The following is a 27,676-nucleotide window of genomic DNA, read 5'->3' as shown; positions in this document are numbered from 1 at the left end:
CACCTGTATAAATAATGCTGATGATATCTGTTATAGATGCACCTGTAAAGTGCTGATGACAAATGACGGCGGTCTGTAAATGTCCATTGACTTCAGTTTAGTTGCTGACATATTCCATATACGTCACTGCAAAACTGATGATGTTAGATACATTCAAAACTCGGATCTGTGATCCTGATTCTAAGTTTGACAGTTTGTCTTCCATAGAAGACTCTTCGTGTACATTTTTTGTTTTCAACGCCACACTCTGCAATATGCCAGCTCTGTTACGGTGGTCTGTTAATAACCGAGTGTTAATAATCTGTCAGATAATTCAGTGATCAATAGTATGAGCATCGATCTACGAGATTAGGATACGACGACATGCGTCAACCAAGTCAGTAAGCCCATTACGCACCATGTATTGGCTTATTGCATATCATTACACTGCCATTGCAAGGCCTTTGCTCTTCATATCAATCACAGATTTGTCTGGTGCAGCCCTAGGGGCGGTTAGGTAGTCCGGTGGTTAAAGCGTGCACTAGTCATGCTGAAGCTTCGGGTTCGATTTCTAACATGAGTGCATTGTGTAAAGCCCATTTCTATTTACCCCCGCTGTGATATTGCTTGAACGTTGATAAAAGCGGAGTAAAACTCCACTCACTCCCTCTTGTCCAGCCCAGTTCACTTACAGCTGTCAAAAAGCTGGAAGTTTTATTACTGAATCATCAAACAGGATATAAGCAAAGAATATGCCTCTCTGTCCGTGCTTTGCAATGGTCTATCGTGGACAAGCTATTTTAAGATAATGTCTAGTGGACAAGCTCCTCTCCAAGCTATCTCACTCACCACCCACATCTACCAAATTGATTGTTTCGAGAGAAAGTAGGCCGTTCATATACAGCTTTTTACTGTCCCTAATGATTATTTACACTTCAGATATCTCCAAATATGGTAAGTTTTAATAGGAGTAATTCGCCAATACAAGCCAAAAATGATCTGTATCTCCTGCCCGGTCAACATTTCACCCATGTTCTCACGTCATATTATATGTTCATATGCAAAAGAAAATTTTACTTCAAACATGCCTTAGGGAATGTGAAAGGAAGCACTTGCGTTCTGTAATGAAGCCCAAGGCATGACGGGACCGGAAGAATCACGTGATCTTCTGGATGATTGATGGGATGACGTTGGAAAGCTGGAAACAAAGTATGGCCGACGGCAGGGGTGCTGCTCAACTCACTGCATGACGGGGTGTTGATGTCACGTGATCAACGCCATGTTTGGGAGCAAGAGCGGACGGATTCTTAATTGCTGGATTTATTTATACAATGTAATTACTGTAAGTAATGATTTCTCATTTCATGTATGGTGACTCATGCTTTCTATAATATGCATTGTGTACATCGTCTGGAAATTAACCTATTTAACAGGGAATTATCATAAAACGATCACATGAAGATTTTACTCCACTTATTTCGACAATTTGAAGATCCGGCTTAAATGGGTCTTCTGCAGCGCATGCATGCGTGTCGTAAGATGCGACTATCGAGATCGGGTGGTCTGGCTTGCTGACTTGGCTAGCACATGGCATCGTATCCCAATCATGTAGATCGATGCTCATGATGTCAATCACTGGATCATCTAGGTCAAACTGTATTATTTACAGACGGTCACCATGGCTTTAAAATGTGCCGTTGAACAATAAACAAACTAAAGTCAACAGTGAGGTCTGCATAACTTTGTATTTTCATCATTTCCAAACGTACAGTCATTGCAATATAGGCGAACTATAACAGGAATTAATATGCACACATTTAAATATATACTGAACAAATATGTATACATCTTTCTCGTTTCACCTTTATAAAATAGATGATATGGTCTATATGCGTCAGTGAAAGGAGGAGTACGGTTTTACACCGCTTTCAGCAATATTCCAGCAAAACATCACGGTAGGGGACAGCAGAGATGGGATTCACACATTGTGTCCACGTGGGCATCACGAGCGAACGCTTTAACCACTGGGCTTCCCCACCGTCCCGTTTCTCTATGTCCAGTCTCGCAGAAATTGTCTCTCGCTCAGGGATGCAGTTTCAGCGGATCTATGTTGCCTTTGAAAATCACTTCTTCGGCGTGATGAGGGAGGGATTAAACTTCTGGGCAACCCGTTTAAATCTCATCTGTTCTATGAGGATTATTTATGTTTCAGATAGTTGGCTCCACGGGGATCCTGCAGATACGGTTTGACCGCTTTCAAGTGGTGTACACCGGTCAAAACATAGCGGACCCAAATGCCGGAGTTAGTTCCACCACCGTATCCATGGCAACAAAACAGTCTTTGGAGAACCTGTCATCCAATTTCACTACGACCCCTATGACGCCCGTCACCCCATCCTGGGAGGACCCACCATCCTGTCAGCCACCCACCAGATACCGGATCCTGCTGTGCATGGATATGATAGGGTAGCGTGTCATGTCGTGATGCTCTGCATAGATATAGTTATGTGTCATGTTGTCACGCTCTGCAGGGGCATGTTTGGGTGAAGCGCCGTGTTGACATGATCTTCATAGTAACGTGTCATGTCGTGATGTTCTGCATAGATATAGTTATGTGTCATGTTGTCACGCTCTGCAGGGGCATGTTTGGGTGAAGCGCCGTGTTGACATGATCTGCATAGTAACGTGTCATGTCGTGATGCTGTGCATAGATATAGTTATGTGTCATGTTGTCACGCTCTGCAGGGGCATGTTTGGGTGAAGCGCCGTGTTGACATGATCTTCATAGTAACGTGTCATGTCGTGATGTTCTGCATAGATATAGTTATGTGTCATGTTGTCACGCTCTGCAGGGGCATGTTTGGGTGAAGCGCCGTGTTGACATGATCTTCATAGTAACGTGTCATGTCGTGATGTTCTGCATAGATATAGTTATGTGTCATGTTGTCACGCTCTGCAGGGGCATGTTTGGGTGAAGCGCCGTGTTGACATGATCTTCATAGTAACGTGTCATGTCGTGATGTTCTGCATAGATATAGTTATGTGTCATGTTGTCACGCTCTGCAGGGGCATGTTTGGGTGAAGCGCCGTGTTGACATGATCTTCATAGTAACGTGTCATGTCGTGATGTTCTGCATAGATATAGTTATGTGTCATGTTGTCACGCTCTGCAGGGGCATGTTTGGGTGAAGCGCCGTGTTGACATGATCTTCATAGTAACGTGTCATGTCGTGATGTTCTGCATAGATATAGTTATGTGTCATGTTGTCACGCTCTGCAGGGGCATGTTTGGGTGAAGCGCCGTGTTGACATGATCTTCATAGTAACGTGTCATGTCGTGATGTTCTGCATAGATATAGTTATGTGTCATGTTGTCACGCTCTGCAGGGGCATGTTTGGGTGAAGCGCCGTGTTGACATGATCTTCATAGTAACGTGTCATGTCGTGATGTTCTGCATAGATATAGTTATGTGTCATGTTGTCACGCTCTGCAGGGGCATGTTTGGGTGAAGCGCCGTGTTGACATGATCTTCATAGTAACGTGTCATGTCGTGATGTTCTGCATAGATATAGTTATGTGTCATGTTGTCACGCTCTGCAGGGGCATGTTTGGGTGAAGCGCCGTGTTGACATGATCTTCATAGTAACGTGTCATGTCGTGATGTTCTGCATAGATATAGTTATGTGTCATGTTGTCACGCTCTGCAGGGGCATGTTTGGGTGAAGCGCCGTGTTGACATGATCTTCATAGTAACGTGTCATGTTTTCATGATCCGTCTAGATATGTTAAAGTAAGGTGTCATGCCATGTTCCGTTATGATATTAGGCTAGCAAGTCGTGGCGTCACGTTCTGCCTAGATTTGATAAATCAAGGTGTCATATCATGTTCTGTGTGGATATTTTCAACTATCGTTGACACAGGTCATCGTATCCCAGTTGCGTTGATCGATGTTCATGATGTTGATCACTTGATTGTCTGGTCCAAAATGGAACATTTACGGACCGCCGACATGTAACTGGAATACTGTGTGCGGCGTAAAACTACATTCACTAACTGACACCTGTACTACCGTATTGCCAGTAATAACAGGCAGTATTTGGAGTGTTGTCCCTTGCATGAGCTAGACCACGTTATACTGGGAAGGTTAACGTTTTATAGGCAACCAGAGCAATGCAGTCTGGGACGGGAGGAGACAGATATGTGGCAGATCACACAAGGGACGGTAACTCCCACGGGAGAGAGCAGCGACATCGTCATTTTCGGGACCACCCTCCGAGGCATGCCCAACCCACAGGTCAATCCTCTTCGATACAACTTCCCTGCTTGGCCGGTAAGACACATATGGCAGATAACGCCCAAGGTCTGCTCGCACAAAGCGATGTTAGCGCTACGACTGTTGTAAGCCTGTCTTAAACTTTGGGGGTTACGGTCACTTTATTGTTACGACTGTCGAAAGTCTATGTTAAGGTATGGGAGTTACGATCACCTTAGCTCTACGGCTGTCGTAAGTCTATGTTAAAGTATGCGGTTTACAATACTTTAGCTCTATAGTGATGTAGGCCTATGTTAAAGTATGGGAGTTACGATCACCTTAACGCAACGGCTGTAGTAAACCTGTGTTAAACTTTGCGGGTTACGATCACTTTAGTGTCACGACTGTCGGAAGTCTATGTTAGAGTATGGGAGTTACGATCACCTTAGCTCTACGGCTGTCGTAAGTCTATGTTAGAGTATGGGAGTTACGATCACCTTAGCTCTACGGCTGTCGGAAGTCTATGTTAGAGTATGGGAGTTACGATCACCTTAGCTCTACGGCTGTCGGAAGTCTATGTTAGAGTATGGGAGTTACGATCACCTTAGCTCTACGGCTGTCGTAAGTCTATGTTAAAGTATGGGAGTTACGATCACCTTAGCTCTACGGCTGTCGTAAGTCTATGTTAGAGTATGGGAGTTACGATCACCTTAGCTCTACGGCTGTCGTAAGTCTATGTTAGAGTATGGGAGTTACGATCACCTTAGCTCTACGGCTGTCGGAAGTCTATGTTAGAGTATGTGAGTTACGATCACCTTAGCTCTACGGCTGTCGTAAGTCTATGTTAAAGTATGGGAGTTACGATCATCGTAGCGCTAAGATAGCTCAGTTCAAGTGGACCCAGGTCCAACCCATAAGCTGATCCCGTCAGAACCACCAACTAATGCCCTACCTCTTCAAGACAAAATATAGGAGGTAGGTTGATCCTACCCCTTTGCTTCGTTCTTTGTTCTATCTTTTGAAACACATTTCGTATACATATATTTACAGATAACAATTTCAACATTTGACTATCTTTTCTTTGTAGGGTTCCATAAGTGTGACCGCATATGTGCAGTGCTGTGGAGTTCCAGAAACACGTCGCTGTGAGGAGAAGCTATCTGGTAGGATGACCGTCAATCCGTCTGAGAACCAGAGAACTGCAGTGCCAACCACTGTGAATCTTACAAACAGGGGGAGGTAATTAACAACCGTATGAAAAGGAATGCTAATAAGCGTGTTTGTGCGCCGTGTAGTAAAGCTGGAGGTATACGTAGTTGTAATTTAATTTCGAGTGTTCATGCTTGTTGACTTGTTTCAAGATTGTCATTGTATCCCTCACACGTAGATCGATACTCCCGATGTCAGTTAGTAACCTGACTCGTCCAGATTCGATTATTTCATTCGGTTATCTTTCTAAGTGATAGGTGATGATATTCCCTGGTCTCGAAGTTCGGGTAACTCGATATTTTTTCTTGGTCCCTTGAATATCGAGACAACGGTGCGCAACTGTATCTGGAATGGTGCTCAGTGTCGCATTCAACACGTAAACAAGCAAACAAACAGACAGATAGACAGACAGACAGACAGATAGACAGACAGACAGACAGAGTTGTGTTTAGAAGATTGATCTTATCACAACAACCGTAGTGATTGGCATATTGTAAAAAGTAGTAGCGCGAACGTTTCTAAAAAAACCCATCAAATCATAAAAAATACACGCATCTGAACACCCACTGACTTAGTAATCTAGCCCCTGGATCTCATATACTTATGATTCAATGAGAATTGCCAGGCATCCAGGGGATTTGCAACCCCTTTTAACTGTTGTAAGGTTAAAACCGTACAGGTGTGCATAGCAGAAATGTCTGACAGTCACGGAAGATAGTCGGTATCGACAAAATTCGAAGGCGTAGTGTTGAAGTTGTTGTTTGACTTGGAACAAGCATGCTTCACCCCATGTGGGTTTGAATTGTTGGGTCACTTCTCTACACTTCAGCCTATCCTTGTCTGTGACGATCTTCTGTTCTCCCAACTACTACGGCGTCAACTGCTCCACCTTCTGCCGCGACGACAACCAAGCTGACAACCGTGTCTGCCACCCGACTACAGGCCAACTTGTTTGCAGTCCAGGTACGACAATTTACACACGTTAACTATAGCCGCGGCACAGGACAGTACATCTTACACAGGTCAGCTACAAGCAATGTAAGGTTGGACTACATCTTACACAGGTCAGCTACAATCAGTGTAAAGTTGGAGTACATCTTACACAGGTCAGCTTCAAGCAATGTAAGGTTGGAATACATCTTACACAGGTCAGCCACAATCAGAGTAAGGTTGGAGTACATCTTACACAGGTCAGCCACAAGCAATGTAAGGTTGGACTACATCTTACACAGGTCAGCTACAACCAACGTAGGTTGGAATAAAGCTAACACAGGCCAGCTACAACAATGTGCGGGTTAACTACAAACTGGATGCGAGTGGGGTACACCTAAGGCAGAGTAGCCAAGTACAACCGCGACACCTGCACTGTATCGTAAACTGTGCAATATCCTCTGGTCATTTCTAATGAAAGCAAGTGAAGCCATAGATATTCGCGTTCTCTATGTAACCTTTGAGAATTGTGTCCGGCTCGTGTGAAAGAGTTTCTGCAAAAAAAGACATATGTTAGAAATTTCTAGCACCAGTATGTAATACTTCTGGACAACATGTTGGTAGAACCTCGTATGAAGTGTGTGCTGAAAGAACCCATTGAAATTTGTGCAAATCCTAAAACAGAATTTCTGCAAAAACCGGAAATACATATGAGCCTTATACATGTAATTAATTTACATATAATAAAACCACCAACTGCTCATTCATACAGACATCATCTTAGCAGATAAAATAACATACTGAGTGTCTGCTGAATGAAAACTTTGGAAATTGTGTGCAGTCCGGCTTACAGAATTTCTGCAAAAAATGGACATACTTATTAGCCTTATATATGTAATTAATTCCCAGCACCAACAGTTCATTCATCTAGACAAAATCTGTGTAAGTAAAATACCGTATGTAATGTTTGTTGACTGAAACCATTGGAAATTGTACGCAGTCCCTGCGACAGAATTTCTGCAAAAACCGGAAACACATAATTTCAACACCAACGGGTCATTCCTCCGTAAGTGAAATAGCATATGAAGTGTGTGATGACTCACAACATGTATGCTTACAACACTCAAGAAGTGAGCCTAGCTGTTTGTATTAAGACGTTTGTATAGGCAATAATTAATTGTGTTTTGCTTGGGAGAGCAATGAGGCCTGTTCTGTGCCTGTAGCTATATCTTGTAATGTCCTGAACTTTTTAGTACTTTCACCTTTAATACCGTCAGATGTAACTATAACGTAGCCTTTGACCTTTAAATGAAAAGGAAGATCTTTTGATTGGTTAAGGGTATGTGCATTATCCGTACTATAAGTTTCACGGGTTGTATGAATCGATCCTACCCTGTTCTAACGGGTAGTGTGGACGACCTTGACAGTTTGCAGACTTGGACACTGAAATCCATATATCTTTGAAATGTCATTTCTTTGCGAATGTGTTGATCTTTTATCTATAAATGTGGAAATATTTTGAACCCAAAGATACATCCAAAACGGTTGTAGCATCTAAATCAACAAATCCCTTTTGACATAGTTTTTAAGCCTATGAGTTATGTCCTTTGGGAAATCTATCGATAATGCATGCGAGCGAAAACAATAATGCGTCATTATTGCCGCGGAACGTATTCTACAGAAACGGATAATGCAATATGGATATTGGTCGTAACCATTCAAGACCCACCCCACCTCGATTCGTGGAGGTTACGGAAGGGGCGAGTGGTGACGAATGGCGCTGTGACATACTATATTTTCATTCCTCACCACTCGCCCCTTTTTGTATCCTACACGAAGAATCGGTATTCGGCTTGTCTCGGAATAACACGAATTGGTCACGAATGCCCCATACTGCCTGGCAACTATTATATTCATAACAAGATTATGAATTCGTGGCGGTGTCATAGGTCTACAATAAGCTGCCTCTACAAACGTATAATGTCTCAGGGCATGTTGTGCATACTATCTCACACCAAAGTTTGATGCGACAGGCTGGAGCGGCATAAACTGTAACGAGGACATTAACGAGTGTGACCTCGGCGTTTGTCTTCACGGCGCCGGCTGTAACAACTTGCTCGGCACCTTCACCTGCCATTGCCTCAGAGGAAGTTCAGGTATGCCCCTAAGCACTCAACCCTTACTTACAACCACATGTCCCTGAAACCAACATTGCATACCCAACATTACAAGCATGACCCACCGACCACAAAGCGAAGGCACGGCGATTCACGGCTGAGTAAAACCTGAAGACCTTACAATTTGGCATGCTGGTTGAGTGGAACATCCCCGTTAACATGATGGCAAAAACTTTGAAAAGGGAATCACACACGCACGCAGGAACGCACACACACGTGTGAACGCAACCACACGCACACACGCACATGCGCGTTCCTTCATGTGTAAGTGCATATATCGTCACCTCATATAAACCCAAAATAAGGCTAAACACGATAAAGAGACAGAGGACCACCTTAGACAACTCAAAGCTACGATCTTCCTTATCTTCCTTTAAACAAAGTAACGAGAAAGATATACGAAAGAAGAATAGCTAGTTTGTGATTGAATGAGTTTGATTTTACGACGCTTTTAGCACTATTCCAGCAACAACACGGCACTGGACATCAGAAATGGACTTCACACAAAAGAGGAACAAGACAGTTTTAAAAAATAATAATGCTGGTTCAAAATTTGAAAATGAGGTAATTTCGAAAAAGATCTCGTTAGGGAAGTCGATGTCGAAGAGGACTATTAAATGGTGCCGCTGGTCAAGCTCGGCCATTTGGTTGATTGGTGTCCACTTTAGACACTACTCATCAGTCACGGGTTTGCTTAGCCTAGTTTCTGGTCGCCGCCACAAACTGGAATATTGCGGCGCTCAACAATATACCGACAAACCAACATGAGCATTACATCAATAATATCTCACACTACTCCCCCCAGGCAGATTTTGTGAGAATCGAGCAGCCAGTTGTACAAGTCAACCCTGCCTTAATGGTGGAACGTGTTTTGAAGACTTGGCGTCCGTGGGCTTCCAGTGTGAGTGCCCCCCGGACTGGACTGGAACCCAGTGTGCGACACCCCTGCCTCGGACCACCCTGGGACCATCCACCACCGAAACAGGTGAGTAGTTTAATGTGGGACATCTAGGTAAGGGTTTTTATACACGTATAATGGAGTGCAGGACCTGTGAAGGTCAGTACCCCATGTTTGTCGTAAGAGGCGACTAACGGGACCGGGTGGTCAGGCTCACGGACTGGGTTGACACGTGTCATTGGACCCCAATTGCGTAGATCAATGCTCATGCTGTTGGTCACTGGATTGTCTGGTCCAGACAGAATTATTTACAGACCACCACCGTATCTGGAATATTACAGAGTGTAGCATAAAACTAAACTCACTCACTCACCCTCCATTACAGCTTATGTGAGTTGATGCCCACACTTCTCTATATGTCGGGTCAGACTTATTTGACTTTCGTTTACTTTCAGCAGCTTCCGATGGAGATGACTCTAAAACAGAGCCACAGGTAGGTGACAAGGCGCCTGATATTCGTTTAACGTTTCAATATCGTCGTCGTCGTCATCATCATCATCATCACATCATCACAGAGTCACCTTCGAAAACTCATAAAAAAGCGTTCACATAATGTCAGAACAAAGATATTGTGGGGTCCAGAATAAACATCATCATCATCATCATCATCATCATCATCATCATCATCATCATCATGAACATCATTGTTATCGTTGCCCCATGACGGCAGCAATCATTGCATCCGCTCCCTAAAACTTCATATACTTCGTAGAGTGCCACGTAACTACATACCATCACACACTTTCTCCTTTTTCATTATCTGTGTCTTCCATTCCCAGACCACTCGTATCAGGCACGTTGCTGACACTCTCTCTCTGTAACACCAACATTTGTACTGTATGTCTTCAGAGCAGTTCGGACTGGACGTTGTGGTACGTGGTGATCGCTCTGCTGGCCGTCACGTGTGTCGTCGTCATCATCCTCATCATCTGTGTCATCTGGTCCAGCCGCAGGTCAGTAGTAGTAGTCTCCCCTGCTCTTCATATCATCGTCAGATGCTGAACTCGTTATGGAGGGGCGACGCGAAACAGCCATTAAATGAAAAACATCCAACATTCTTTCTAATAATTAACTTGTGTACCCTGAGTTTACTAGTTTTGAGTAGTATTCATGAGACTGCAGTTGAGCACAGGCACAGGGTGGGTGTTAGATTTGTGGCTCAAGAGTTCGTTAGAAGTTTGTTTTTGGTAAAACACTCGTTATTACTTGTTATTCTACTTTTGCTTAGCGACTGCTAAACCACATTAACTTACCTTTCAATGGCCAGTTTTTGCAGATAACTACAATTGACTACTATCAACTCAAGAAACGTTGTTTTGTAACTTCTTAAAAATCCTCAATCGACTTGGAATACATACCATCGTTATATCTGATTACTTCCGAGACTTTTAATCTTTGATCCTTTTGGGCATAAGGGACATACACACTGGATATCTACAGGACAAATAACTCCGACAAAGATAATGGGTTATAATGTCACGTATATACAGTGTCAACAATAGCGACATATAGCTTAACAATTTACCAAATGTGGTATAAGCAAATACTGTAATGCCATTGCCATAGTTAGACTTTATAATAATGTAATCTTGTAAATGTGTTCAAATTGTGGACGTGATCCTTTTCTAATTCACATTTCATCGATTTCTAACTTCATCATATACAGGATAAAGAAACAAGAATGATCTTCATCCTGTATTCTATAATTTCAAATTGTGTACACTCTAAATGGACATCAGTTGTCAGCCGTCAGTATACCATGAACTGAAACGATAGATCGGGTTTTGATTGGTTAGCTGGTAAATGTCAAACATGTATCAAATTATAATGCAATATATCGTAATCACTATTTTGATTCTCATTTAATTATTGAACCCATACATACTACTGTTGCTTTAGGGAAGATTGGTTGTTGTTTAACAGCGCACTCTGCAATATTCCAGCTATATGGAGGCGGTCTCTATATAATTGAGTCTGTACCAGACAATCCAGTGATCTCTCATGAACGTCGACCTACACAATTAGGATACGATGACATGAGTCAACCAGGTCAGCGAGTCTGACTACCAGATCTCTTTAGTCGCCTCCTACAAGTATTGGCTGCTCAAGACAATTTCTAATACTGATCTCCACGGGTGTATTTCATTGTAACGACCTACTACGTTTCAGACGCCGATACCAGATAAGCAGCGTGGCCAAACCTGACAACGCCATATCAGCGGTGGCAACAGTGACCACGGTTTCGTCTCCTGGTCAGTTCGATAACATGGTCTACCTTCATGACCCAGAAGACCTTGACCTTCAACCTGCATCCTCTAACCTTTATCAGCGAGCTCTTGTGTCAGATGACCCTTACGTAAACCAAGCGGCCCTATATGAAGCCCGAATAGATCCAGATAGACCATTTGAAGATGAAGGTCAGGATGCTCCTTGTGGTAGTGTGCGGCCTGGGTCATTGGCCTTGGACAACTTCTACGCTTCTTGGGATTGCATCCGTCAACCAGAAGACTCCCAGTATGAGTCTATCATTGGCTTTCAAGGCTACCAGGAACGGCTTGACAGTTTGCAGTGCCATCAGTCCGACACATCTTCAACGTATCGTCGTAGTAGTGACCCTGCTTCAGAATCGAACTTTTACCAAACACACCTGATCATATGCCCTAATGATGCAAATGACACTTCTGAAATGGTTCCTTCGGAGCCAAACTATGGTCGTCGACTTTCAACATTCAAATCTGCGAAAGAGTCTGAAAACGTTGGACAATTAGCAGAACCATTTTACGATCACAGATTTCCTAGCGAACCAGCAAATGAACACGTGGTTCATTACGATCACAGATTTGCAAACGTCTCACAGAGGAGTCACTCTGAAAGCGGAATGTCCAAGGATTCTGTCAAAAAAGTCCCTGTACCAAGAAGTCCAGAAATCTCCCATACTAACAGCACAAAGGTCACAAATCGACGGGAGTCATCATTAACCAACAGTAAAGGCACCACTTCTTTTAAACGTCCATGCCCAACACCCAGGACGAACAGGGAGGCCTGCGCAAGAAATAACAACGACATACCATCCTGCCAACAGCAGAACACAAGCCAGAATAGTGGAACACGATCACTTCCACATAGCACCAGCCAGGGCAACGAAATACCAGTCAGCCAAATGGAGAGCGATAGTCAGAATGGCGGAATAACACCTAGCCATCAAGAAAGCAACGGTATACCACAGTGTCTTCAACAGACTAGCAGGAAGATCAGCGGACTTTCCTCCGCGCCACAGCAGAGCAGCAGGAAGAACAGTGTTGTACCATCCACTCCACAGCAGAACCATAGGAAGAAGAGTGGACCTCCACCCACCCCGCAGGGTAAGAGGAAGAACAGTGTGGACCTACTGAATCAGACAATTGGACTGCTGCAGGATGCGCCAGCGGAGAACAGTCGCAGCAAAAGCGGTTCCTATGACTTTAGCAAGTGATGGAAATAGCGTTACTTTCAGGCTACGTGAGTCATGCAGAGGTATAGTCCTCTTCCAATTAAACAATCGTTATGTATGTATACTCTGATTTTTTGAAAATTTATTGAAAGAAAATCTTGGTTATTACGTTTCGTCTCCTGGTCAGTTCGATAACATGGTCTACCTCCACGTCCTAGAATCCCTTAACCTTCAACTTGCATCCTCTAACCTTTATCATTACCTTCTGTATTTGCTTTGTCAAAGAGGTATTGTAGAAGGTGGAAGACAATGGTGACGTAATTCTAATTTCACTCTTGGTTTCTAAATCCTACACTACACACAGGGATGTTTGAACGGAAAGCATAAACATCTTCACCGGTGAGATATAGACTCTTTGAAGTAAGAACAGGTCAGTTGATGATACATGGATATAAAACATATTGACCAACATTAGAACACTTGATTAAATCATTGATTGGAATACCCTTGGCGGTGGGGAGGGATAGTGGTTAAAGTGTTCGCTCGTCACGCCTAAGACCCTGTTTCAAGTCCCCACGTGGGTACAATGGTGTCACCCGTCATCATATTGTTGGAATATTGCTGAAAGAGACATAAAATCATGCGCACTTGCTTCCACCTCGAATAGCCGAATAAGCCGAGGCTAAATGCAGATGGTCATTATTACGTCGGAATAAGTTCGAAACTATTTGAAACCTAAAGAAAGTATTATGTTAAAAATATTTGAATGTTTTTGGAATATTTCCCATGCTTCTTGTAGGACACATTGTGTTTGAATTTCATGTCCATGTCCTTGTTTTCTCACTGGAAACTACTTTTAACCTGAAGGGTTATATTGTCTGCGTCAAAAGAAGTTTTGTTTCTACGTTTTTACAAGAATGTCCTCTTTCAAAGGGTGTATGAATGACTTATTGGTATATGTATTATTATGTAACTTGGCAGTATACGCACTTGTACGTGTGTTTAGTATAATTTTATGTAATAAATGAATAGATGATGAAACTTTATTGTAATGTGGGATTCATTTTAATATATGTTTTAAATGATAGAAGGGCCAAAAGAAACGTTACCCTCCATCCTGAATGAATTTACTAAAATCTATTCAAATGTGGATTAAACTCTATGCTGGATTTTGTTTTACAATATGAAATCATATGGTCACTAAAAAGAGTGAGTGAGTGAGTGAGTGAGTTTAGTTTTACGTCACACTTAGCAATATTCCAGCTATATGGCGACGGTCTGTAAATAATCGAGTCTGGACCAGACAATCCAGTGATCAATAACATGAGCATCGATCTGCGCAATGGGGAACCGATGACATGTGTCAACCAAGTCAGCTAGTCTGACCACCCGATCCCGTTAGTCGCCTCTTACGACAAGCATAGTCACCTTTTATGGCAAGCATGGGTTGCTGAAGGCCTATTCTACCCCGGGACCTTCACGGGTCTCACTAAAAAGAAGTGTTGTCAAGCTTTCTTGTAAAATAATACACTCTAACATATCTTTGATGGTAATTCACAAAAGTAGGAGAGTAACGTATCATTTGGCGTTTAATGTATTCCAGAAAAGAAAGGAATAGAGGTTATGAGAATGTTATTTTGTTTATTCGTGAAACATTCAATGCATGTGCAATATTTGTATAGGACTATGTTAGTAGTTCGTTAACTGGCACAGTGCACAAACGCAACCATTTGAGGGATGACTTGAGAATGCCATGAGGACGGAATTCATCAGAATGACGATCATGCCACTGACCACATACAGACAAACGTCAGTAAACATTTTGTCACATGTAAGCCGGCGTATATATGTCAATAACAAGATACTATTGTTTCCCGGAGGGATTGGAGATTCCCAGTCTATAGTTGCACGTCATGTCATTGTGCACGAGAGCACAAGATTACGTGTATGGGATCGATCTTCCCTCCCAAGCTGAACACAGTTGTAGACTTTTGTCTGCTGTCACAAAGAACTAAGATGATCGTAACTCATTAAAGTAACATTAGTGCAATATGTATAGGAGAAAACCCGCCTCCGAGGTTTTGGTAGACAATGTAAAACCGGAGGGGGGATGGATTTCTCTAACATATATACATGTACTGTCAATGGATTGGCATTATACTGTGATGGATAATTACAATGTAGATGATCATTTGATGAAGCTAAATAACAACAACTGAAGCGCACGTAAAATAAAATTTAATGACAGTAACTATAAATAGATAATTCAACCCCAGTCTCCATAGCCGGCCCTGTGGCCATGTACAAATTTGATAATTGCACTTCCAATCTTGCTACGGGAAAACATCTGCACTTTGTGTTAAATTCTGAGCGATATGTTTTCAACTGATTTCAAACACCCATATATCATTTGAATGTTGGTGTTCATATAGAGTTAGGAAAAGATGATTGCAGAAGGTAAAAGCTGGGAAGAGGCCTCTCTAGCGAGCAGTAAAATCTGTTCCAACAAAACAAAAACCTCAAATACGGCTATTCTGGACAAAACAAGGGATGACCTAATATAAAGTGAGAAGCACACTTCAGCTTTATATGCAGTGTTAGCGAATGGAAGTCATCTTTGACCTTAAAGGTTGCTTTGTGAAAGGAGTCCCGGGAGGCACTTCTCATGCACAAGATCGCTACATCCGGATCTTTCATATTCAGTGGACTCCATCTTAAAATACGAATAAACTCATTATTGGGGTATTCTTTTAACATTACATTTGAAAGACTTGTGGTTAGTCTTAAGCGGAACACCAAACTCATTCTTTAAAAAAACTTACGCTTCATTCATACCGAGCGATTAAAAGTTGCCCAAAAGCCGCCTGCCTCTCTCTCGCCCGCCAACGAAACCACAGACCGGTTACGTAACTTTGTCGCCAGAACCCTGCAGTGACGGCATATGAGGAACGATTTTCAGTTAGCTGTATAGAAAATGTGTAAAAAATTCATCATTTTGCTGATTTCTCGACGTCAACAAAGACATCCCGAATTGTTGATTTGCCGTCAATTACTCCTTGGGGTCATATGATGGTGTCACTATGCACAGATTTCCACATCGTACGGAACCGGCGCAAAAATATCGGTTTAGAGGGATGTCGGTTTAGAGGGAGTTTTTAGAAACTCATAACAAGCACTTAACATGTGATTTCACCATTCTATGAATCCACTGATCAAGTAATGATCTGTTTGATCGGCACTTTTCATGTTGATGAGTAATTAGCAAGATATTAACAGTAAATCCTAATACTCCTTGGCAGGCCTCGTCTCGTACGAGCATGTTTATTGCTAAATACACACCATGTTTTTGTTGATATAATCTCGTGTGAAACTTCAGACATTTTTTGAAAGAGTATACCTGCTGTGGTTTGTTGTTGAACACCTCACTCAGCATTATTGGGTCTGGAAAAGCCACGCCAGCAAGCTGATCAACGCAGCTGGGGCGCCATGATATGTGCCAACCACATCGGCAAGACTGAACACGACAAGCAGAGGACCAGTTCTAACTCGGAGCTTTACGAATCACGTATGTCAGGTACAGGATTCATCTGTCAGAGCCTTAGGACGCTTTTCCTAGAGAGAGAGAGTTTAGTTTTTCGCCGCTTTTAGCAATATTCCAGCAACATCACGGCGGGGGACACCAGAAAATGGGCTTAAAACATTGTACCCATGTGGGGAATCGAACCTGGGTCTCCGGTGTGACGAGCGAACGCTTTCACCACTAGACTATCCCACCGCCCAAGTTTTTCCTAGAGTCCATAGAGCGTGTAGTGTCAGCACACCCAAGACCTACCTGGGAATATTGTACACGAACGGCTGTCACGTTATGTACACCACCCATCATACATTGAGACTCACTAGTGTAACTGTAGCCTTTTACTTCAGGCAACTGGTCTAAACCTGATTTTGCAAAATATTCCATACTGGAATATACTGTTTAAGGGTACTGTTTACACATGAACTAATGTATTGTAAAACAAATTTGTAACGTTGAAAAGATTATTGTCATAAGTTCAATAAATGATAAAACTCGGCGAAATTGGTGAATTCTTGGCAACTTTTTACACCAAAATGCACCTGTTCACCTGCACATGCACATGCTTTTCTGCCAATTGGTGCATGATGAAGTTTTGGAAAGGCATTTAGAAGTTGAACGAACATGAATATATGACACGTTTTATGGCTACTCATTTCTTTTATTCTATTAACGACGTTTCAGAGCAAATACTGAGACAGTATAAGGGGTGACTATATATATCCATATATAATATATGTATATATAGCCAGTCTATATATGTGTGTGTAGTCTGGATGCACATCCTCGCTCCTTCATCAGGTGAATACTGAGACAGTATAAAGGGTGACTATATATATCCATATATAACAGATGTATATATAGCCACTCTATATATGTGTGTGTAGTCTGGATGCAAATCCTCGCTCCTTCATCAGGTGAATACTGAGACAGTACAAAGAGTGGCTATATATACACACACACACACACACACACACACACACACACACACACACACACACACACACACACACACACACACACACACACACATGCAGAAAGCATGCTGTTCAGGGGTATAAATGACCTTCGGCACAAAACCGTTCTCATTTTCGCAGTACTTTCGTAAGTAAAGTTTTTTCGCCATGCCAAGATTGTCACCAGAGGAACGAGAACAGGCCTTGGGTATGTTGCAGGTCGGCGCTTCAAGCAGAAACATTGCACGACGATTTGGGTGTCATCATTCGACCATTCTGAGGCTTGCTAACAGATACCAACAAACAGGAACCAGCAGGGACCGGCAACGCCCAGGTCAGGCACGTGTTACCACCCCTCGTCAAGATCGAGACATTGTACGGCGCCATATTCGGGATCGAACCTTGCCCGCTGCCAGAACCGCCAACGCTGTCCAGGGTCGACGTGGTTTGATCAGCGCTTCCACCGTCCGACGCCGTCTCCGTGCGGCAGGGTTACGTTGTCGACGCCCTTACGTTGGACCCATCCTGACTGACAGGCATCGCCGTGAACGCCGACAATGGGCTGAACAGCATCGTGTGTGGTTGTTACGACGTTGGCATGGTGTGGTGTTCTCCGACGAGTCGCGTTTTCACTTGCGAAATGCTGACGGGCGTCTACGGGTATGGCGTCGACGGGGCGAACGTTATCATCAGGATTGTGTTGTGCAAACCGATCGGTGGGGTTGAGGCAGCATTATGGTGTGGGGAGGGATAAGTTATCACCACAGAACCGCTCTGATTGTTTGTCGTGGCAGAGTGAATGCCGTTTACTACCGTGACAACATTCTTCAGAACAACGTCGTTCCCTTCTTTCACCAGCATCAAGATCTGCACACATTTCAACATGACAATGCACGAGCCCACACTGCACGTGTTTCGATACAGTATCTGGCTAACAACAACATTCCTCTACTTCATTGGCCTGCATTGTCACCAGATTTGTCACCCATCGAACACTTGTGGGATTACATCGGCCAACGCCTCGCACGTCGTCCGCAGATCAACAACCTTGGGGAACTCGACAATGCCTTGCAGCAAGAGTGGAATGCAGTGCCTCAGGACTTTATTCAGAGACTTATCCGTTCAATGAGGAGACGTTGCACAGCTTGTGTTGCTGCTAACGGGGGTCATACACGCTACTGACTTTCCATTTTGACCCCATCTTTATTTCATTGTCAGCTGCATTAAATCTTCACTGTTTTGCTTGATTGTTCTTTGCTTCTTTTCTTTATCAAACATTGGTCTACACAAATATGTAAAATTTACATAGATTGCTCACTTCTGCTCTTAGAAATCCACAATATATATACATATATATATATGTATATATGTGTATATGTAGTCTTGTCGCATGGTCCTCGTGCATTTTATCAGCATAAGGTTTGCAGCTGGTTTCCGCAAAGTTAGTGGAGAAAGTCGTCTTCGATATAACCATACACACACACACACACACACACACACACACACACACACACACACACACACACACACACACACACACACAGACACACACACAGATATGTGTGTGTGTGTGTGTGTGTGTGTGCGCGCGCTTACAGTGACGGGTAGTATACAACAAACATCAAATAATAATGCGGGTGTGTCCCTTTTGGTAAAACGCGGTACCCAATCAGACTGCTGAATAGAAGAATCCACTTAACACAACCGCCTTTTTCGAAAACCCCCATTCTCTAATGACGTCAACATCTTCATCTGTAACATCGTTTCTCAGGTGACGTCACACCAGTCGTATGTAATGATATCATTGGAATGACGTAAAAAAGGTCAACGTGTAATGTTTGTGGTCTTATGTAAATGTGATTTCAAATGTGACTGACCTACATGTTACCAAAGGGGCATAACCCTTTCTATACCCACAGAATCGAATGTTGTTTTCGACTATATCACGAGGGTCATACCAGGTGTTCGCTTGGTGAAAAAAAGTCATAGGAAAAAATACTATGGGAAGAAAAAGTCATCAGAAAAATAACCATTATTAAACATCCTGTTCTCCAGTTATTTACTTATATTTTACTGTACTTTATGAATACTATTTCAGTTCATCGTCAGTAAAAACTAAGTCAACAAAAACGTTACAAAAACGTCTTGTCCCCCATTTTACCTGGTACTATTTCACTTTCAAGTTAATTATTCCAGTCACTGTGATGCTGTAAGCAACTGGATCTTATCAATGCAGGAGAAATTAACGTTTTCTTAGTTATTTAGTTCTTAAAGGATTGTGGGATTGATATAGTGTTATTGCAGGGGATAGTGTTGTGATCAGTTCATTCTATGACTTTACGTATTATACTTGAATAATCACATTAATTTTATAGGATAGGTTCAAATGTGGTTCAGAGAAAATTATGTAGTGACATTTATATTGTTATGACTTGTTAAATGAATGTATTAAACACGTCACAATTTAATTCTGGACTCACAAAAGTCCAGAAACTCTCAGCACTGTGGCCACTCTCTCACAGGGGATTTCGCAAAATTAAACAGGCAGCTGTTATGTATATGTGCTAAGGATGAAAAAATGAAAAAAAATTTGTCGAAAACTCAAAATTTAAACTCGCTCGCCCATGGGCACGCCCATGGGCACGCCCATGGGCGAACAGTGGCCAATGGGTAGGCCCATGGGCAGGCCCATGGGCGAAAGTGTTTAATTTCATCCAGAATAAATGTTTTGGAGGTTGTAAATGAATGAAAAAATGTTGATAAGTATCATGACACAAATTTCAGCTTGTTGTGACTTGACTCTGCTAACTGACAGCGATTTTAAAAAATCTCGCCCATGGGTGAAAAACGTATTGGCCCATGGACGAGAATAATTAATTTCATTGAAACTACATGTTTTTTACCAGGCTTTGCAGCTTTTCAATGAATGAACGTGTATTTATTATTGTCTTGACACGAAATTAAGCTTATTTTGACTTAATTCGGCTAATTTAGAGTGATTTTTCAAAACGCCTCGCCCATGGGCGAAAACCATTTGGCCCATGGGTGAAAATATTTACTTTTACTCAAAATACACCTTTTCCCATGTTTTGGAGGTTGTGAATGGATGAAAGTATGTTCATAAGTATCATGGCACAAAATTCAACCCATTTTGAATTAATTCCGTTAATTTAGAGCTATTTAACATAATCTCACCCATGGGAGAAAAACATTTTGGCCCATGGGCGAGAATATTTGCTTTTACCCCAAACCCATCTTTTCCAATATTTGGAGGATGTAAATGAATGAAAGTACATTTATGAGTATCATGACAGAAATTTCAACTCATTTTGACTTAATTCCTCTAAATGAGAGCAATTTTGAAAACTCTCGCCCATGGGAGAAAGACATTTTGGCCCATGGGCGAGAATATTTGCCTTCACTCAAAATACATCTTTTCCTGTGGTTTGGAGGTGTAAATGAATGAGGATATATCTATGAGTATCATGGCACAAAATCTAACTCATTAGGACTTAATTCTGCTAATTGAGACCGATTTTCAAAAACATCTCGCCCATGGGCGAAAAACATTGGGCCCATGAGCGAAAATATTTCCTTTTCACTCCAAATACATCTTTTGTAATGTTTTGGAGGATGTAAATGAATGAAAGTGTCATTGTGACTATCATGACACAAAATTCAACTGATTTTGACTTACTGTTGCGAGTTCAGGAAGATTTTTAAAAAATATGCCAGAATAATTACTTTTACTCAAAATACATCTTTTTCTGTGTTTTGGAGGTTGTAAATGAATGACGATATATTTGTAAGTATCATGGCACAAAATTCAACTCATTTTGACTTAATTCTGCTAATTTTGTAGCAAGTACAAAAATCTGGACTTCCACTTAAATTTTCATAGTTTTTTTTTAATTGTCTTGGGGTTGTAAATTTATGAATGAAATTGTGTTTATAAGTATCACGACAAAAAAAAATGAAATCATTCCGGTCTTAATTCGAATAATCTCGCTCGTGGACGAAAATATTTTCGTTTGCTTGTTTTCTTTATTTTGCAAACATATGGTTTAAAAATAGATGAAATTCTAATGAAAATTCAGTTTAATTTCGTGAGTTTAGTTTTATGTCGCACTCAGTAATATCCCAACAATATGGCGGCGGTTTGTAGATAATCGAGTTTGGATCAGACAATCCAGTGATCAACAGCATGAGCATCAATCTGCACAATTGGGAACTGATGACATGTGTCAGCAAAAGTCAGCGAGCCTGACCACCCGATCCCGTTATTCACCTCTTACGACAAGCATAGTCGCCTTTTATGGCAAACATGGGTTGTTGAAGCCCTCTTCTACTCCAGATCTTCACGGGTCCCGAACACAGAGCTTTACTTCCAGCAACATATACAGTACACTTAGAATGCTAAGCCTTGAGATTCTTTTGAATTTAGGTATTCAATAAATATAACAAAGTTCAACCTATATCTATGAAGCCCTAATCAAGAGTGACCAAACTCCAGTGACTATGTTGGGACACATTAATAAACGGTGTTGTGAGATCTTTAAACTGTATTGAAATATGTCTTGTCAAATTCCACTGACATTCACCAAATGTACCCACCTAGTAGTTTTAAGTGTACCTACCCAGTTTAGCATGTTTCGTTTTAATAGTGTGGTCTCCATTTTTAGTAATTCCCGTTTGCCCGTCCCGGCTTTTCTTCGTCCGAGGTTTTATGGGGTATTCTCCTATTTGTCAGACCAGAAATAATCTACAACAGGGGTAGGTCACTCCCTTGCTTTCTTTACCATTTGTACTAATTAGTATGCGCCTCCTCATGCTCCAATGCACACAGTGACCTGATTCGTCTCCATCGCAACTTAGGCTGCGTTTAACAGTACTTCAGCCAGTTTACTGTATCAGTTGAAATCTTGCAATGAATGAATGAATGAATGAATGAATGAATGAATGAAGAGCAAGAAGTATATGTGAATGAATGAAAGAAATGATAAAAGAAAGAAGTGCATATGTGAATGAATGAGAACGATATAATAAAAGAAAAAGGTACATATGTGAATGAATGAAAGAATAAATGATACACCACTGCCATCCCTTCCAAAACATGCTAAAGAACGCAAAACTATCGTTAGATCACATGTGTTAACATCAGCTTGTTATTGTCTCCCTGGTCAGACGTAACAATTGTCAGACAGGTTAAAACAACAAACTCTCTGGTTGACTGCACAGCTGCCTGTTGACGTAGTCTACCCACATCACCTACTTTTCCTGCGTAACCTTCATCTACATCACCATTCTTAATATATTGAGCAGAGAGCACAGAAGGCCCTATAGCTGTAACCACTGAACCGTGACGTCTCTCTGCTCCCAAGTTCCCAAGTGGGGGTGTCCTTTTCTACCTATTCCATTAATCTTTAACACATCTAACAAGCTCAACGCATGCATTTTTTTTACTCAAATGTGATGTTATACATATCACAAGAGTATTTTTTTATGTATTATTCAGTTGATAAATTATTATTTCATGATACATATATGTACAATATTTGGTTCGATTCTGTAACTACCCACATTATGACGTTGAGACCATTTTGTTTTATCGAGTAAAATACGATTGTATAGTTTTGAGTTTGAATCTTGGCATATTTTACCGGTTTCCACTTTTGCACTCTACCTTTTAAAAGGGGGCGTGCATATTTTGGTGGTTTTTAGTATTCCATCTATTCATTTGGATTTATTAATTTATTTGTTTTTGTTTTGTTTTGTTTTTTACTGCTAGTGGGCCTGTTAGTCTGCTTTGATAACTGTAGATTTATTCTGACGTTTGAGGAGCGGAACATGAAGTGTTGTTATCATGTATGTTATGTAATTATATTATTGGTATGGAGCGGCATTGATATGTATGTTTATGCTTGCCAATCCAGTCCCGATTTTTTGAGGAGATTGGTATAAACTATAGATTAACGTATCCATACTATTAATGTGTAATCATTATATGGGGCTATGAGGGTTTCGTAATGTAATCAAGATTGACTTTGTATTTACTTTTCTATTTTTTAAATAAATTTTCACTATTTTTGCTTCACTCGAAAAGATTTACTTTGGATTTCGTGATTGTGGTCTCTAAGTATTTTAGAAATTATGTTGTTGAGACAACTGGAACTGTTGATCTGCAGTCTTTCAAAATTCCTTTTCACGAGATATATTCTCCCTTTTTACCAGTTCTCAAAATGAACATACAGTTGTTCACACGAAGGTATCTTCCCGTAAAAGAAGTAGGACGAAACGTGAAGCATAGCAGCGCATTTGCCATAACTGAAGTTGTTAAAATGATCCTGAAAACTGTCATTTTCAACATTCACCTCGCAGGCAGTTTTATCAAGAAACTAAATAACTCATTACTAATGGAAGGAGTGAACTCAAAGCCCATTTTATTAACTGAAGTCACTGATTGAACTCGCTAACATCGATTCACTTACATTCTGGTACACGTGTCTTATTTCGTTTCCTGAGGACACACATTTTACTATTTTTATAGAAAATCCGTATAACCCGTAATCTAATCCCATAAAACAACATCGTTGTCACTACACCAAACGATTTTGACCACGACCCAAAACAAAGGTTTAACTTACAGGACTACCTGTAAGATATCCATTTCTTGATAAAGAGTTTAACAGCTACGCCGAAATGCTGCTTACCTTATAAGAAGTTGTACATCCATAGAACTTTCGTGGTTTTTTTCAAATGATCATGACCAGAACAGATATTACTTTGTCAGAGACTTCATGAGTGATTTTCAAGTTCTAATCCACACACTGATTTCCACTTTTTCATCATTTTGACTTTTATCTCAGTTTGTTGAGTATCTCAGCATAACTCGCAAAGACAATGGAAACTGAGCGGAACGATGACACATTCTGTTTCTCCCGCGTTCACTTATGTAATTTCCGCAAAGCGCCTACGACAATTTGCGCCGAAAAAGTCATGTCTCGTCCGCTGGTCTTGTTTATTGGAGTAAACAGCTGCCGCTTTCAAGTGTATTTTACTTGTCATATACAAAATTCATCCATGGATCACATTAGGTCATTAGGGGACACCAGCTTTGAAATGAACAGGTGTTCGTGAGTGTATATGGATGAAAAAGACTGATTGCGCAAGACGCGCAGCCAAATATCTCACATTCAAAGGAAATCTCGAATTGATTGTTTTATAAGGCGTCGAGCTGACCAGTTGGTTTTGGTGTTGTGTATAAACCTCCTTTGCAAGAACTTTGTCAAGCATACCTGCTTTGTCCTTTTGCAAGATATTTGCACATATTAGTCTTTGAAAGACATTGACATTTATGTGCAGGTGCTCTGGAAAACCTTGTCCGGCACGATATTCCTTCCAATTTAGTTATTGTGTGCATGCTGCATTTCAATTTTGGAAATGTGCTTAAAACATATTTTGATTCTCAAAGAATGTGGTTCGTTTTGCAAGCAAAATATTGCTTTGATTAACACTTCACCAGTACCATACAATATTACAGAATACACAAAAACGACAAATTATAGCATTGGAGTTATATATATGGAGTTATAGGAGTCCCTTTTTATCCACCGAGACAAGTCCTACACGCCCTGGTGGGGTGTGGATTCGGGGAGGGGGTAACGGAGGAGATGACCAAGACACACGTACTCCATACGCTATCACGGTCTTCCTTACTGCTTGAAGATCGACCTTTTCTCACTGTGGTCTATGATGACTTCGGTGAACGGAAAAGAACTTATTCACTGTGAAAACCAGAAAATAGTTGAATCCGTCCACGAATTTATCATAAAACACAAAGCTTGATTTTTAATTTTTTAACAGGAAACTAATTAACTTGTCAAAAACCTTCTCACAAATGTTCAGTGTTTCTACAAAGAGCTAGTCAGACACAACGAACCATAACTCTATTTTTCATGTTTACTTATATGATAGATGTATTTGATGAAATGATATGTATGTATATGTTATTATATGATAGTTCATATGGATGACGACACATGCTTCATTTATATTTTGTATTATATGCTGTATGGGTGAGGTACAGTAAAGCTTGTTCACCAGTCCCAATCAGAGTTACAAAACACACAAATATACAACAACATGGAGATGTGTGGAGAAAATAGAGGCATATGGAGAACAGCAATGTCATAACTGAACAGAAATCATTCCCTCTATTAGGCCGTGTGGGATTAGTTAAACAAAGAAATCTAGTCGACCATGCTCCTAATCCTCTTACTCCTTAAACAAACGACTTGCCTGAGCTGTCTAAAATTGAAATGAAATTTTTGTAAATTCGATGTTGCGGGTATTACGGGTAAGGAGGTAATCAGGTGTCAACACTATGGCGTTCGACGCTCCGGACATGAAGGAAACCCAAATAGGTTATAAAGTACAGTAATGTGGTCACTATGAGCGAGGCAGACAGTCTGATGAGCACAGCTCATTACGGAAATCTCTTGTCTTTGGAGCTGCTCGTTGAGACGCTGAAGCCTTCTGTCAAGTTCTTCTTTATTGTGGCCACTGTGTCACAATATGCAGTTTACATGCTCACAGACCCTCGATTCACGATGACGCCAACTTTCTCGACTACTGTTCGTGCGACGACTATCATTCAGGAATTGGTTCCACAGCTCATTCTTTCACCGATGTCTTTGTGTATGTGTTTTAGCTCGTTAATTAGCGTAGAGACGAGTCTTCTGCTATTCTCGGGCACAAGTTCTCCAAGGTCGTCGACGCTCCGGGTGTAATTAGAACAGTGTTGAGCACTGTCACACTCCACTGCTTTTCGACAGTCCTGTTGTGTATTTGATAAAACAATCGACAATCCGGGTGTGAACCAAAAGAGGATACCACCATTCTCATCGGTGGATGAAATGGGATGAAGAAAACCCGTATACTCTTCATCACATTGCTACACCGTATTTACCATAACGGATGTTTAAATATCACGTTATGTAAATAGAGCATCAAAACAAGCTGAAACCATGTATTATATTAACATGGTACTAACTATAGTCAGAACAGAACAGAACAGTTTATTCTCGGAGAAGACCCACCTACGGTGGTACATGAGAAAACATTGTGGATGGAAATGTATCTTCAATCAAGATGGCGGATAAAGCATCTCATAAATTGAAGTGCAATAACTACAATTTGAGCATGCTAGAAAGAGTATTCAAAAACTTAGAGAGGTTTTTAATGTGTTTTGTTTTCTGTACTGAGAATAGTTTTTTTAGTTTGAATGCATATGGCCATTTATAGAAGTATTCTGGGGTGTACATCACCCGCTGTTGGAGAAGAGCTTCGCATTTAAAAAGATAATGGAATTCGTCCCCAAAAGACGGAGAATCACAAAGTTTACAAAGTCTATTTTCTTTTGGAGTATTGGACCAGCGTCCTGTTTCGATGGGTAGATTATGGTTAGACAGCTTGAATTTAAGAATCGGTATATATATTTCTTTAGGAAGAAACAGATAGTTATCAAATAATATAGTGTCTTTAACAGTTTGATAGAATTTACCTTTGGAACTGGAGGACAGTTCAAAATGCCAATATTGTAGATACTGGTCTTTTAATGTTAATTCTATTTTAGATACCAAGTATTCAGTTGAGCAAAGAAAAGGGTTTTTGTATATTTCTGAAAGTCCACAATTATCTAAAATATCTTTAACACGTTTAAACCATTGTAATTGGTTTACAACGTTCGGTAAAGATGATGTTACAAAGTTATATAACATAGTTGACAGTTTCATATTGAGTGGGTTTATAGCTATTTTATGCCAGAGTGAGATAATTCTTTTATATATTTTAATGTATAGAGGATATCTTCCAAATTCTCCATATACCATATAGTTGGGAGTTGAGTTTCTAAGACCACTGGCGTATTTTAGAAATTTCAAATGTGTTTTTTCAATTAACAATAAGCTTTCATAACCCCATATTTCTGAACCATACATTAATATGGGAGCTATCATTGTGTCGAAAGCTGACATCAAACAGTCTAAAGGTAGATTCAAATTACGTGCTCTTTTCAGAAGAGAGAACATTGCTTTAGTTGCATTTTCTACAAGACTTTTGATTGCATTTACTGCTTTACAGTTCACTGACTGCAGGCTTTTCCCACGTGGCGGGGTAAAACTTAATGATCTATTCTCCCTCGCAAGGCCAC

At 41.0% G+C, this 27,676-nt stretch overlaps 1 protein-coding gene across 2 annotated transcripts; it reads left to right on the top strand.

The window, feature by feature from the left end:
• Positions 1–1,142: 1,142 nt before the first annotated feature.
• On the top strand, positions 1,143–13,977 carry LOC137296317 (uncharacterized). Of its 2 annotated transcripts, none has more exons than XM_067828087.1 (10): positions 1,143–1,321; positions 2,196–2,445; positions 4,139–4,310; positions 5,320–5,471; positions 6,271–6,404; positions 8,405–8,527; positions 9,354–9,533; positions 9,905–9,939; positions 10,356–10,459; positions 11,676–13,977. In XM_067828087.1, exons 2-10 carry the CDS (start codon positions 2,303–2,305, stop codon positions 12,976–12,978), a joined length of 2,346 nt encoding a protein of 781 aa, XP_067684188.1. In that variant the 5' UTR covers positions 1,143–1,321; positions 2,196–2,302; the 3' UTR covers positions 12,979–13,977. The 2 variants fall into 2 exon arrangements, with proteins under 2 accessions (XP_067684188.1, XP_067684187.1); XM_067828086.1 differs by having other exon boundaries at positions 1,259–1,321; positions 2,192–2,445; positions 9,902–9,939; positions 11,676–13,054.
• The last annotated feature ends 13,699 nt before the right edge of the window (positions 13,978–27,676 follow it).

The sequence above is a fragment of the Haliotis asinina genome, chromosome 9 (genome assembly GCF_037392515.1).
Source record: "Haliotis asinina isolate JCU_RB_2024 chromosome 9, JCU_Hal_asi_v2, whole genome shotgun sequence".
Classification (NCBI taxonomy): domain Eukaryota; kingdom Metazoa; phylum Mollusca; class Gastropoda; order Lepetellida; family Haliotidae; genus Haliotis; species Haliotis asinina.
The sequence above is the reverse complement of the archived record's forward strand: the minus strand, read 5'-3'. Positions and strand labels throughout refer to the sequence as shown.